Source organism: Nyctereutes procyonoides, unplaced genomic scaffold, assembly GCF_905146905.1.
Source record: "Nyctereutes procyonoides isolate TBG_1078 unplaced genomic scaffold, NYPRO_anot_genome, whole genome shotgun sequence".
Lineage (NCBI taxonomy): Eukaryota > Metazoa > Chordata > Mammalia > Carnivora > Canidae > Nyctereutes > Nyctereutes procyonoides.
This window is the reverse complement of record NW_026575047.1, coordinates 53069743-53085887: the sequence shown is the minus strand read 5'-3', so window position 1 is coordinate 53085887 and position 16145 is coordinate 53069743. Positions and strand designations below refer to the sequence as shown.

At 35.5% G+C, this 16145-nt stretch overlaps 1 protein-coding gene across 7 annotated transcripts in view; it reads right to left on the bottom strand.

The window, feature by feature from the left end:
• Window positions 1–16145, bottom strand: part of TJP1 (tight junction protein 1) — a 253048-nt gene that overhangs the window by 34073 nt on the left and 202830 nt on the right. For all 7 annotated transcript variants that reach the window (XM_055326338.1, XM_055326339.1, XM_055326340.1 and 4 more), the window contains 3 exons: window positions 6246–6385; window positions 5337–5442; window positions 2505–2655 (listed from right to left, as the gene is read on the bottom strand). In XM_055326338.1, the coding sequence (XP_055182313.1) occupies window positions 2505–2655; window positions 5337–5442; window positions 6246–6385 (397 nt within the window). The remainder of the gene's footprint in view (window positions 1–2504; window positions 2656–5336; window positions 5443–6245; window positions 6386–16145) is intronic.

Below are 16145 nucleotides of genomic sequence, written 5' to 3'. Positions count from 1 at the left end.
GGGAAATTTACACATTTAGTGCAATCCCTATCAAAATACCATGGACTCTCTTCAGAGAGTCGGAACAAATCATCTTAAGATTTGTGTGGAATCAGAAAAGATACTGAATAGCCAGGGGAATATTAAAAAAGAAAACCAGAGCTGGGAACATCACAATGCCAGATTTCAGGTTGTACTACAAAGCTGTGATCATCAAGACAGTATGATACTGGCACAGAAACAGACACACAGATCAATGGAAGAGAATAGAGAATCCAGAAATGGACCCTCAACTCTATGGTCAACTAATACTCGACAAAGCAGGAAAGACTATTCACTGGAAAAAAGACAGTCTCTTCAATAAATGGTGCTGGGAAAATTGGACAGCCACGTGCAGAAGAATGAAACTAGACCATTCTCTTATACTATACACAAACATAAACTCAAAATGGATGAAAGATCTAAATGTGAGACAAGAATCCATCAAAATCCTAGAGGAGAACACAGGCAACACCCTTTTTGAACTTGGCCACAACTTCTTGCAAGATACATCTATGAAGGCAAGGGAAACAAAAGCAAAAATGAATTATTGGGACTTCATCAAGATAAAAAGCTTCTCACAGCAAAAGAAACAGTCAGCAAAACTAAAAGACAACCTACAGAATGGGAGAAGATACTTGCAAATGACATATCAGATAACGGGCTAGTATCCAAGATCTATGAAGAACTTATTAAACTCAACACCAAAGAAACAAACAATCCAATCATGAAATGGGCAAAAGACATCAACAGAAATTTCACAGAGAAAGACATAGACATCACCCAACAAGCACATGAGAAAAAGTTCCGCATCACTTGCCATCAGGGAAATACAAATCAGAACCACAATGAGATACCACCTCAGACCAGTGAGAAAGGTGAAAATTCACAAGACAGGAAACAACAAATGTTGGAGAGGATGTGGAGAAAGGGGAACCCTCTTGCACTGTTGGTGGGAATGTGAACTGGTACAGCCACTCTGGAAAACTGTGTGCAGGTTCCTCAAAGAGTTAAAAATAAAACTGCCCTATGACCCAGCAATTGCATTGCTGGAGATTTACCCGAAAGATATAGATGCAGTGAAACAGCTGGACACCTGCACCCCAATGTTTATAGCAGCAATGTCCACAATAGCCAAACTGTGGAAGGAGCCTCGGTGTCCACTGACAGATGAATGGATAAAGAAGATGTGGTCTGTGTATAAAATGGAATATTACTCAGCGATTAGAAATGACAAATACCCACAATTTGCTTTGACGTGGATGGAATTGGAGGGTATTATGCTGAGTGAAATAAGTCCATCAGAGAAGAACAAACATTATATGGTCTCATTCATTTGGGGAATATAAAAATAGTGAAAGGGAATAAAGGGGAAAAAAGAGAAATTGAGTGGAAATATCAGTAAGGGTGACAGAACAAGAGAGACTCCTAACTCTAGGAAACAAACAAGGGGCAGTTTAAAGGGAGGTGAGCGGGGGGTTGGGGTGACTGGGCGACAGGCACTGAGGGGGGCACTTGACGGGATGAGCACTGGGTGATATGTTATATGTTGGCAAATTGAACTCCAATAAAAATAAATAAAAATAAAATGAAATAAAATAAAAAATAAAACAGTGGAGGACAGATGAAGAGCCAGAGGAAAGGGAAAGAGAAAAACATGAACAAAATAACAAGATTCTGAGCAGGAGACTGAATCCAGGACATGGAGCAGGTAGTTACCAAATGCAGGAAGACCAGACTAGAGGTGACAATGACAGTCTGAGCTGGAGAGGTGGAGCAAATAGGAACTCACATTTAATACATGTGATCTTCTGGTTAAAATGGAACATAGTTTACCTGCCAAAAGGTTTGGATGTTTTAAGGAGACAGATAAAGATGGCACTATATGAGTAGACAGCATTGCTTATGGCATAGACAGAAAATCAACAGCAAAAGAAGAGACCACACCTAAGCTAGACTTCCTGACTCCTGTAACTGGTCCTACCTCTTGTGGGGTATGAAAGCTTTGGAGCCAAGGCAGCTGACACATTTGCCCGATGGACACCCCAATTCCTTGCACGTGAGCCATCCCTAGGGCTATGTGAACTGCTGCAAGTACCACTCCCCTGGGATGGCAAGCTGTGGCCCATGACAGACTTGCCAGCCTGAATGTCTAGTTGAACTTAAAAAGACTACTTGGTCGATATTATAATATCTAAGACTTTTTTTTATTAAGTTCTATGAACACCAGAGATTAAAATGAAATCAGAGGATCATACTCTGTAGTAACACATAATCACAGCAGTAAATGAGAGCAAATGCAGAAATGTGAAGGGACAAGGCTAGTATAATAAAGACTGGATGGATTCCTCATCTGAATGGTTATTTGGATCAAGAGACTGTGGCCTAAGATTATATTTGAATTATAATATTAGGTTTGCTGTGTTTGATGTCTTTCTCTAAAGATCTAAATACTTTCAAACCGCATCTCTGATATACTGACATACCCTGAGAATTTGATCACCCTCTTCTAAGCCTTCTTTGGCTGCAGGGCTATCTTCTAGAACACCAGCTACAAATATTCCAACATCATTTCCACCAGCCAGGCGCAGGCCCACACTATCTCCTTTTCTGAATTTTACCAATTTCATGCTGGGCCTGTTAAAACAAATATTTCATTTGAAATGGTTAAGAGAAGCTTGAAGTTAATAGTAAACTGCTACAATGAAAACCACACTCAGAATGAAACAAAGGACCATCATCTCAGAAATTCCCCTCATACCACTAATTTACTGAATACAATTTCATATTACACAATTCCAAATCAGCTTTACTGGTACTTTCTTTTATTACTGTTTTACAACTAATTTATAAAACTACTTTATGAAAACATTCTTTTCTCAACTCTTAGCGTCTTAGATGCATTCGGGGCATTTGCAATGGTTAAAAACATCTTCCATTTTTTCCATCCCAATTCATACCATACCATCTCAATGGAATAACTGAGATGTACTATTTTACATGGGTAGAAATTGAAGCATAAACTGACAAATTTTCCTGATACCAGGGAATTAAAATGAGGTTCTAAGCATTGTGATCTAAGAGAGTCGGTTTTTTTGGTTTTGTTTTGTTTTTTTGTTTTAATTTTTGAGATAGTCATTTTTAAACTTGGCGGTTGGTGCACTCTGACACAAGTCACTTACTTTGCAGCCCCCTTGAATTTTAAATAAAAAACTTATCAGCATTCAGTCTTTCTGGATTAGTCCCACATTCAATCTCTGCCTTTCTTTTACTAGAGAGAGAATAGGAAGGAATTAATATATGCACATTCTTTTATAATCATTGTAGTGCTAAAACCTTGTGCTGGTCTTGACATAAAAACTAAAAGACGTCTTGGAAGAATGGGTAGGCAGAAACGGATCATAATTACAAACTACCCTTTATGGTAATTAATTACAAATTACCTACATGATTACAAATTACCCATCTAGATTTCTATAACTCTCCCATTTTTCTAGTCTAGAAGACACACAATTCTATTACCTATTCTGACATGCAGTGCAGAAAAAGTCCCTTTCCTCTTAATTCACTAAGTAACAATGAAAAATGATTAGAAGACATAAGAAAGCATAAAACACAAATCAAATGAATAAATGAGTTGAGGAAGGGGGGGGTCTAATTCTTTTAAATCAACTAAAGACCACCTTAAGTTTTTAGATCTTATAAGGTATTCAACACTTGTCCCATTTCCGTCCCTGGAGCGAACATTTACTAGATGTAAGCATTAAGAGCCTGTAGGTTAAATGAGGTCACTCACTGCCAGGGTTGGTGGCACCCTTGGTCCTTCCATGAAAGTATGGGCCAGTGTTATCATGGAATATGTGAATTGCTTAGCTGTGGCAGTGTCCTACTTTTCTAGGTAAGTCCTGAGCCTGCTCACAGACTCCTCTCTCAAACCAGTTAGTACAGAGAGCTTTTTGAAATACTTCCTCAAAGTCCTTGAGACTCCAGGTCCCTGATAGTTCTTTCATAACATGGGCTGATCTAGTGTATCTCAAAAAGTAAAAATCGTTGATTGTAGTCTATATCCCTTAGTAAACTCTGTCTTTTTGAAAGACAGCTTTAGGTTCAATCACAGTATCAGGTATCCGAGGATGATTGACATTTTCTATTCTGTGTTACATCAACTACTTGCAATAACTAAAAGTAAACCCATTAACCACTTCTGCCCCAAATCCAGCCAGTGGATTTGAATGAGTAACTGAAGGTTTCCTGGCTCAGGTACAATCCTACCCACAACCTCAGTCCTCTTTGGTATCTGTTCCTCAGGGCTCTCTTGGGAAACAGGTCTCCGGAATTAATCATTACAGTTTTCTTAAACCTTAAAGAGTTATAGAAGCTTTCAAGCAATTCTGAAGAAAGAAAAAGAAGGAAACTAATTCCTTCATAATTTACTAAAATGTTGAATTATCAGTTATCTGATATTAACAATATACAATTTTAATACTGTGTCCTACCCTTCTATTTCAGGAGTTCTTTCTATCTAGCTAGGTCTTGCAGTAACAACCCAATTTTCTTTAGCAAAGAAAACAGGTAAGAGCAGGGGTCTAGATCAAACTCACTTGAGTTTGGTTATTTTTCAATTACTCACATCCTGTTCCTTTCACCACAGAGGCAACAAAGACTAAACTGATTATCATGATGGTTTGAAATCTGGTTTAAAAATTTACATCTCAATCTCATCATGTATAGAACAGAGCAATAAAAGGTGTGGAATATAAAAAACTTACTTTTGAGTTGCTAACTCATCTACAACAGGTTCTCAAACAAGGGTGATTTTGTCCCCAAGAACATTTGGCAGTGTCTAGAGACATTTTTGGTTGTCGTAACTGGGAGGTGCTACTAGCAGCTAGTGGTCAGGGATGTGGCTCAACAATCCACAATGGCAGTCCACCACAATCAACAAGCACCTGACCCAAAATGTCAATAGTGTGAAAATGGAGAAACACTGGTGTTTCCTGTTTTTTCAAATGTCAGGGCATTGGAAAACTCGTGAAAATTCTGATATCTAAGCAAGCAGAAAACAACTTTTAATTTTTGTAATTCCCGATCTGAAAACTAGGTAGGTGACTGTGGTAAAAAAGTCAACATCCAAAAAGTTTCTTTTTTGTTCTCTAATCTCTATCACATAAATAATGTGAAATAAAACCTTAATCATAGCATTAAGTGGTATATGCTCTTTTAAAAAGGATATACAATATAGTTTCCAATTAAATTCTCACTTTAAATAACACTAAATAATGGACAAAGAAGACAACACAAGTCTAAAATCACATTACCGGAGAATCCCATCTTCATGAGTTGAATTAGGTAGGACGCCATCAGATGGACTGACAGGTAAATCCACATCTGGTTGTCCAACTTGAGCATACACAGGCTTTGGTTCTATGAGAAAGAAAAATTTAAAAACTATACAGGAATCACTTTATTAAAAACTGGAATAATAATGTAAACAACTAGGAAAATAACCAAACAATAAAAAGTCCACGAAATATACATAAAATTCATCAGCAAAAATATAAGCTCAGAGAATCTGATAAGGAACATGTGTTATGTATTTTAAAGTTACAAATTCTAATATATATCCCTATAGTGAGGAACAGAGGGAAGGAGGGAGATATATATTAGAATTTGTAACTTTAAAATACATAACACATGTTCCTTATCAGATTCTCTGAGCTTATATTTGATTTGATTTTTGACAATCAAAACAATCAAAGCAGACCTCTTCACTGTGATAAAATTTGTTTTTAAATATCCACATTCTTGCCACTAAACAAGCAGAGCAAAAAGATTTGATAGAAAGAACTAAGAATAGAATCCATTCTATACACCAATCTATGGTGTATAACAGTGTTTATGAAAACACTTTCAATAGGAAAAATAACTTAAAATTTCTTAAGCCAATCTAATGTATCTCCTAAATGAGCAGTGCTGGAGAACAATTTTACTCACTGTGAATAGCTGTTAACTATGAATAATTATCTATCCAGAAAAAATTTTTAAAAATTCATGAAAGCTACTGATCCATGTCAATCTCATACCCATAAGGAATATGCTAGAAGCCAAGTACAAAAAAAAAAAATCATAATCATTAAAGGATCTTCAAGTTGTCTGTAAATTCTGACAATTATTTTATTTAATCTGATTGCAAATGTTTTCCCAACATAGTATTTTGCTAGGCTTACCTGGAAGACTGGGTGCTTGTTTCTCATTTCTCTCAACTACAACTTCTTCTACTGTTTTATGTGTATGATCATCCGCGTGCTTTACAGGAGTTGAGACAGCCCCAGGTTTAGAAATTCTCTCTTCCTCTCTGCTCCGGAGACTACACATTATTAAAATGTTAAAAATTATGAGCATAGAAATGAATGTGAAAACCATTTGTAAGAAAACAGTCTAAAAATAGTCAAGCAAACCTTGAAAAATGATGACAAGGGTTTGCTCTAACAGCTATCAAAATATTATAAAAACCAAGTAATTAAAACTTGAGTGGTATTGCCACAGAAACAGAAAAACAGATCAAAGTATCAAAATAGAAAATGGATTAATCTATCCACAGTAGCAAAATTTATTATAGAAGTGGCAGTTCAAAACTGTCAAAAAAGAATATGCTATTTATTTAATAAATGATGTTAGGACAAATGTTCACAAATTGAGAAAGACTAGATAGATCTCTATGCATATTAATGACAAAAAACAATTTCAGATGGAATTAAGTCTAAATCGTAATATATTTTTTAAAAATTTGTATCATCAAAAATAGAGGACTATTGGGCAGCCTGGGTGGCTCAGCAGTTTTGTACCGCCTTCAGCACAGGGAGTGATCCTGGAGACCTGGGATTGAGTCTCACATCAGGCTCCCTGCATGAAGCCTGCTTCTCCCTCTGCCTGTGTCTCTGACTTTTTCTCTCTCTCCGCGTCTCTCATGCATAAATAAATAAAATCTTAAAAAAAAAATAGAGGGCTATTAAAGTAAGACTCAAGGCACAAAATCCCTCATACGCCAACAGTGATTCCATAAAAATTTACAAAACATGCAAGCAATTAAAAAAATCTATATTGTTTTTGGTTAAACCAAATGAAATGAAGTTTTTTAGGTCAAACAGCTGAATATGAGCAATTTCATATAATTTGACCTAACATATATAGTGAGTTTAATACCTTAATATTTATATATTGACCAATTTATATGTTGACTTAACAACACATACAATAATTTGATATTGAGAGCATATAGGGAACTATAAAAGAGTTTAAAAGAGACAACTCAAGAGAAAAAGGAGTATTAGGAAGAGACAATTCAATTCACCAAAAATATACAAGTAACAATAAACAGGAAATATGTTCACCCTCCCTAGTAACTAGGAAAACGCACAATAAAATAACTTCAAATTACCTCATCATTCATGAGAACTCTAACATGATAACATCAACCATAGGGAAGGACATGGAGAAACAGACACTCGTACAGGGAGGGTAAAATAAGTGTAAATAAGCACAACTACTTGAGGGCAAAATGGGAGTTACTTACTGAAACAAAAAAGGCAAACATGAATAAAACCTATCCATTTCTAGGCTCATCCTACAGAAATAAATACATGTTCAAGAATGCATTTTCTTTCAAACCTTTTGTTAAGGAAAATTCCAAACACATAGTAATACATAGTAATAGTATCATAAAAATCTCATGTATTTCAAAAAGTTTTCAAATGCTCTATCAGCAATTCAATCTGAGGCTAACAGTACCTTAACACTAAAAACTTTGACAATGATAGAACAAACAGAGAAAACAAATATTTTAAACTATAAATGAAGGAAGAAATTCTAAATAAAATGCTAGCTAAAGGAATACAGTAATGTATTAAAAATTTATTATACAATGAGCACAGCAGGGTTATTTTACAAGTATATGGCTGGCTTAACATTAGGAAGCTATTCACATAATTCATTATTACACCCAAATATAAGAAAAAAAAAAAAACAGGCATGTGAAAAAAAAATTCAACAGCAATTCCTAATAAAAATCACAAATAAACCAAAAATATATAGGAGACTTTCAAAACCAAGAGCTAACACCATATTAAACAGGGAAGTTGTGACTGTATTTACACTAATATCAGTAACAACATAGTGATACTTGCCAATACTACAGTTATTTACCAATATTTGGAAGACTCAGATGGTATAATCATAAGATAATATGCTTGAAATACTGGGAGAATTTTAGTGAGCATAAAAGAATACTAAAATTATATAAAGAAAATTATAACTAGGGATCCCTGGGTGGCGCAGCGGTTTCGCGCCTGCCTTTGGCCCAGGGCGTGATCCTGGAGACCCGGGATCGAATCCCACATTGGGCTCCCGGTGCATGGAGCCTGCTTCTCCCTCTGCCTATGTCTCTGCCTCTCTCTCTCTCTGTAACTATCATAAATAAATAAATTAATAAAAATTATTAAAAAAAAAAGAAAATTATAACTACATTTTTAAAAAAAATCAACTGATTTTCCTCAATGTCCTCTATAATCAAAAGAAAACGAAAAGGGAAAAAAATGCCAGCAACAAGAGTATCAGAAACTATAAAATGCCTGGAGAGAATCTGTACAATCTTGCATTGGGGGCAATATCTCCAAATAAGATAAATATCCAGAAACCATAAAGATGAATATATTTCACTCTTAAAAATGTTTAATTACATAGGAAAAGATATTATAAAGTCTTATATTTGCAGCACACTCTCCAAAAGGGCTACTACTGATTGATGAAATGAAGAACAACATAACAGAAAAATGATCAACAGAAATGAATCTGGTAATCCACTGAGGAAGCAATACTATGGTCAATAATCTCATAAAAAGATGCTCAGCTCCACTAGTAATCAGGAAACCATCAGTTGAAAATAAGGAGTTATCAATTTGCAATCATCAGACTGGTAAACACAGAATTCTGAGAAACAAGTGTAGTCTCAAATGTTACTTTTGGAAAACACGGCATTATCTGTGAAAATTTTAAATAATACCAATATACTCCTTAATGACTTCAGAAATAACAAGAGTCATTATATGAACTTATGGACAAAGATACTTACATAACACTGATTGCACAGGCAAAGACTTAGAAACAGAATTTCCATAATATGTAAAGTTTCTCATCAAAAGAACAAGCCAGAAGGATGTTCACCTTGTACTAAGTAAAATTAGCTAGCTGAAAAATGTGCAGAGTCTGACCTTTTCAGTTACTAAAAACACACACAAACTCTACATGTGATGCCAAATAAAAATGTGCGTAAGTATGGAGAAAGGCTTAATTCAAGAGGAGTGGGAGATGGGGTAAGGTGGAGTTGACCTATTTGACTTGTTCTAATAAGCGTATCTTGCTTTTATAATTGAAAATAAAAATTAACATTAAAATAAGTTACAATGAAAGGGAGCTATGTGTAGAAACACAAGAACAACTGAAACAAAATGTGAAGCACAAACTGCAGGATGTATATGGTATGACAGGATGAGGTGTCTCCATAGCTCTACAAATACACATACGTGCACATGCATACATGGAGAAAGAGCTAGATGGGTGTAACCAATCAGGCACCAGTGTTCCCCACCCCCCAGGGGAGAAGTAGACAAAATTGTACCCAAGTGGAATAGATTTATCTCTACTATTTCAATTTTTACAACAAAAAATACGTATATATTACTTACTGAGTAAAGATTGAAATGTTTTAAAATATTTTAAAACAATGTTCATTGCAAAATAATGTTTATTGTTTTTAAATGGAATTAAGTCTAACTTTAAACAAAGAATTTGGTTTGATTAATGCATACAAGTCCCTTATCAAGAAAAAGTTTCTTCCATTACTCTCCTGAAAGGATAAAACATAAGTACTTTTCGTAGTTTCTATTTTCATATTCACTTAACTATTCAATGGGGATGTACTCCTGTTTTAAGTTATATAAATATTAATATGAGCTGCATGTATAGAAAATAGTCTTTTAGGAAGAACTAAAAGCCGAAGTTTTTTCTGAATCAAACCAGAATGAACTATTTTTAAATCATAAAAACATAAAATGTTTAGCCATTGCTTACGTAATATAATCTCAGGTACAATTAGCTCAAGAATAAATAAATACAATTAAGCTTTATCCCCAAACTGTTCTAGGCACCTCAAGTACAAAAGGCAGTACAAAGCAGAAGATCTCCTTACATTCTTTGCATTAAAAATTGCAAATGATATATAAATATGAACATTTCAAAGAAAGAGAATAAGATTAAAGAATGCATAACTTTAATAGTTCTAGAGATCTATTGCTCTGCAACAAACTTTAAAAAGATCTTAAGACAAATATTTGCAATTGATTTTCTCTCTTATAACTTAAACGTTCTAGATTTAAAATGACTGACATTAATGATAACTACCATCTTGTAACTTAGAATCAATACAATAATGTAAACACCCTCCATACCCTCCATAATGATAACCAATGGGTCAATTGTTGTGTAATACGGCTCCTGCTCCATCACATAAAACTGCTAGTATTTTCACCATTGGTTAATATTCGTATTGTATTGCCAAACATTCTTAATTGTTATGACTTAACACTTCAGGTGAATGGAAGTCATATCATTCTATGAAATTTTTCATACAACTAATATTTGGAGTATCACTGTTCTTTTTAGTGCATTTCTGCTATCTACCAAAAGATGGAGGCATTATTCAAAAATACATGTAAATTGGGAGCAGTGCTGTTATAAAGGATTATGAAGCAAGTCATCTATGTAACTGTAAACTTTCTAGAATATTTATTAAATGAAATGAGGTAAAAATCAGTGAATACATTTTATTTAACTTATTATATTCAAAATATTATTTCATTAGGTAAACTATAAATTATTAATGAGGTAATTTACATCTTTTTTGGTGTGCTCAGTCATCAAAACTCAATGTGTTATTTCACACTTAAAATACATCTCAATTTGGACTGGCCACATTTCAAACACTCGGTAGCCACAAATGGCTGGTAGCAACGATGTTGGGCAATATAGATCTACAGTTAACTCCATTAAGAGCAAATGTGACCATTATGTCTATTCCAAGACAACAACTGAATTTGGACATAGGAAATCAGTCTACAATCAGTGGCACTTATTGAAAAAAAATGGCGAGGCTATGACAATGAAAACACACTCTCCTCAACTCTTCCGTACATGATCTACTTGACTGCCTCTGAAATAGTATCTAAGTTAAACAAAAAGTAATTTTTGCTGTAAGATGAAGGCTTACTTTTTATACAAAAACCACTCCTATTCTGAGTCAAAACTCATGTTTATCTACGTACTCTGGCTCTGATTAGTGGTGACAGACATTTCAGACATTCTCAAGGACCTCAAGATCCTCTTAAGGTCATCTGTTTTTCTCCTGGAGGGCAGAAGACAGGGTTTATTTTCCGGATTTTTCATTTATTTATCAATCTAATGGTAGTGATCCATTTACCTAAAAACTCTCATCTGGTTAAAAACTCTATTGAAGACAGCTGTTAAAGAAGGGGTAAAAAGTCTCTGCAGAGTTTTTACAATTCACATAAATGAACTCATTGTAAACAGCCTTCTTTAAGTCTTATCCAATCAACTGTGTAAATTGGGTAACAGCAACATAAACATACACTCATCAGATCAGTAAGGAGTAACAAATTGTTTTAAGTGACAAACTTTAGGTGTAATTAAAATCATGAGTGTTTCTGGGCCTATACGCAGAGGGCAGGCAGCTTGGTCAGGGAGTCTCTGAGTTCTGGTGTGTGCTCCCTCAGCAGGCCCCTGCAGCACACTACAGGCAGTTAGCAGTTTTCCCTGGTGACTCCCTAGGACAGTTTTGTAGTACAAGGTCTCCAACAAGACACTTGTCCAGGAAACTCCTTTACTAAGCACTTTATTTTTTTTTAACATTTTCATTCATTCATTCATTCATTATAGAGACAGAGACAGAGACACAGGCAGAGGGAATAAGCAGGCTCCATGCCAGGAGCCCGATGTGGGACCCGATCCCGGGACTCCAGGATCGCGCCCTGGGCCAAAGGCAGGCGCCAAACCGCTGAGCTACCCAGGGATCCCCTACTAAGCACTTTAGAGGAAATATTTTTTCTGGCGACACACCACAGCTGAATTCTCTGCCATTCAGTGAGCCATGGGGATTGGAAAAGTCCAACAACGCTGGCTCTGAGCCCTAGCTAGGGATGGGTGGGGGAGCCTCTTCCTTTGGCATCCCCTCTCAGCACCAGGGGGAGTGGCTGCTCCTTATATTCTTTAGAGTTCCCTTTACTTCTTATTAGCGAAATCTTTGTTACTCCAATCCTGTTAAATTTAATCTCTTTACATTAAACGTGCTAGGCTCACTCCACACTCAGCTTCCTGTCTTGACTGGACCTTGTCTGACAAAACATGCCAGACTGCCCATTTATGAAGCATTGTCTCATGCTTCTGGCTCCCAAACACGTTCTCAAGTGACTGGTCAGTCATGCCTTATTTTAAAAATGTCCTTAATATAGAAAATAAACTTGAGGCTGAACATTCACTCCAGTAAAACATTCTTTTATAAAACCAACTTCAAATTCCTAATTACATACCAAATGTCTTATCCTAAAGAACAGATTTATACTTTCTTTTCAGAAACTCATTTATTGCATAAAGGGAGGCAAGATCTACAGAACCTAGGATGCAACCAAAAACTAGATACTAATTCCTTTAAAGATTATTGGGCTATCACAGCATAATGAACAATAAAGATATGTTTAGAAATTAACTTAACCATACTCCACCAACAGGAGAGTTCAGCCGGGAGAGCTAGAAAATATGAGAAAGAAAAACTAAAGGCACACTCAAATCTGGCTATTTAGAATGTTGCGACCAGAGCACCTGGCTCAGTAGTTGAGCATCTGCCTTTGGCTCAGGTCGTGACCCTGGGGTCCTGGGACTGAGTCCCGCATCAGGCTACCCCATAGGGAGCCTGCTTTTCTCTCTGCATATGTCTTTGCCTCTGTCTCTCTCATGAATAAATAAATAACATCTTAAATAAATAAATAAATAAATAAATAAATGAATGAATAAATAAATAAATAAATAAGGAATGTTGCGACCACTGCTAAGTCTTCTAAATCTTATATGGAAACAAAGATATTTATACATTGTAGTTCCTCCTTAATATCAATAAAAAAAAATTAACAATCTCTGCATGGCACAAACAAAATTCTACAGATGACAAAGGCAGACATGCAAAGATTCTAAGCTGGTATGTGGACACAGAAGTGAAATGTGGTATGCTGAGAAGGCAAGGAATAATTGTACTTATTTTGCGAATTTACAAGCTAAATTCCTACAGTTTAAGTTTATTCTTTACACATTGTAACCTACTTTCTAGAAATACACACACATGTGTGTGTATGCTTTTGAAAAAATTTGAGTATCTTAGACTGCTCACTTTGGCAAATGTCTTTCAGGCAATAACACAGATACAAACTTTTATGAAGTTTATCATTTTGTACAGAGCTTCTCATCTCACATGCTTATTTATGATAGTGATGACTAACCTAGTCCATCTGATTTAGAAGGAAAACAGATCTCTTGTTCAAATTATGATTTTTGTAGGAATGCATAATTTTCAATAATGAGAAGCACTGAGGAAGACCTTTTTTAATTTGAGGATAGCATACTTAAGCCTTCATTGGTGGTGCAATGATTTACCAGGTACTTAGATTAATACCTGGAGGAAAATCAATTTTTTTTTTAAAAGATTTGAGAGAAAGAGACAGAGAGACAGAAAGAGAGAGAGAGAGAGAGAGAGAACACATATGTGAGTAGGGGAGAAACAGAGGAGGAAAGAGAGAGAACCCAATTCCCCACTGAGCACAGATCCAGACTCAGGGATCCATCCTGTGACCCTGAAATCATGATCCAAGCTAAAACCAAGAGTCAGATGCTCAATGGAATGATCCACCCAGGCACTCCTAGAGTAAAACAACCTTTTGACTGAGTGGTATGTTTGGTTGATTTTACAAGAGACCAATGTTGCAACACTCCCCTCATTTTTTAAAAGGTTCTCAAAAAGACAAGAGAAGACTGTTCTATGTTATTTAAATCTGGAAATAAGAGTTTTCATACATTTATTATTCTTAACACGTTACCAAGTGGATAGTCCATTTTTAAATATCATATTTTATGTTTTCTATTGTACCTGTATAAAAGCTAATGAATTAAACAAAATTCATACTTTTACTGTTTAAATTGTGGCTATAAAGTAGAATATTTAAGTTTGTTTTTCTGCCATTAGATCCATAGTCTTCCCTTAGAAGTTAAGACTGATAGCACTCGATGAACACACATATTACACTTGGGTTTCAAGTTAATTAGTAGAGAAGTGCACCAACTACAGTGTTCCCTCAGCCTGGCTCCTTAGAAAGCATATCAAAAACAAAGCCGCAGCTTAGAATTTTAACCTGGTAACCTAAAATTACCAAGGACTGAAAACAAGTTGGCTCTCATCTAAGTAACAAAAGTTCAGGATGGGTCATTAATATTCTACTCCTTTTGAAATGTTAGACAAAGAATCTAACAACAACAAAAAAATCCCAACTAAAGTAATAAACAACTTTTTTCCCCCAAAGATTTTATTTATTTATTCATGAGAGACACAGAGAGAGAGGCAAAGACACAAGCAGAGGGAGAAGTAGGCTCCATGTAGGGAGCCTGACGTGGGACTCGATCCTGGGACTCCAGGATCATACCCTGAGCCAAAAGCAGACACTCAACTGCTGAGCCACCTGGGTGTCCCAATAAACAACTTAAAAAAAAAAAACAAAACCTTCCACATTTTTCCTAAAGAAACAATTTTTTCCAAAACAGAAGAAAATACTTCTTAGAACTCCAATCACTCTCTCCTTTGCTCTTGTGATGCTGCTACATAGGTTATCTTGCTGTTATTTCAACAAGTTGAGAAATGGTGCATGCTAGATCTTATTCTGTAATTATCTTCACCTAGAGAGCTCTTTCTTACTCATTTCAAGAAGTCACTCTAGAGAAGCCTTCTTCTCTGATCAGGTTATCTAATATTGTCCCCTTGGCCTTCACTATCATACTACCCTGATTTTCTTTATAGTACTTATCACTAAAGGAAATTACTTTTGCATATTTCAAATTTACTTGTTTTCTTCACCTGGATATATAAGCCTCAAAGTTCTATGACAGCAGGAATCTTGCCTAGATTGTTCAGGACGTGATGTATAACACATATATGACATCAATAAATATTTATTAAGAATTAGCAGGATAGGGCAGCCCGGGTGGCTCAACGGTTTACCGCCGCCTTAAGCCCAGCGCATGATCCTGGAGTCCCGGGATCGAGTCCCATGTCGGGCTCCCTATGTGGAGCCTTCTTCTCCCTCTGCCTCTCTCTCTCTGTATCTCTCATGAATGAATAAATAAAATCTTAAAAAAAAAAAAAAAAGAATTAGCAGGATACTGTCAATATTACTGGTTTTTAAAAAAAAAATCTTTGAACCTTCACTGTGCTGCATCAACTCACCACCTACTGCCTTAGTCTGACTATAAGACATATGAGCCATGGGGAAGAATTCATTAATCCATTAATGATTCCATTGAGACACTTCAAAAATTATATTTTTCTATCTGGTTCTTTCTTTCACAGATGAAGAAGAAACCAAAAACAAACAACCTGAGGGACTTCATAGCATGAAAAAAGAAAATGTAGCAGTATATACCTACACCAAATTAATTACCAACATTATCTCATGTAAATCTTGTTCTGAATAAGGCATCTATCTATTAAATTGGAAGTAATAAAACTTTTTTTAAGATAAAGAACTAAAACCAAAATAAGAAAACAAAATTTGAAATTCATCAGTCAGAAGATAGGCACTTCTCCTTATTTATTTATTTATTTATTTATTTATTTATTTATTTATTTATTTATTTATTTATTTATTTATTTATTTATTTATGGGGGGGAGGCAGAGACACAGGCAGAGGGAGAAGCAGGCCCCATGCAGGGAGCTTGATGTGGGACTCAATTGTGGGACTCCAGG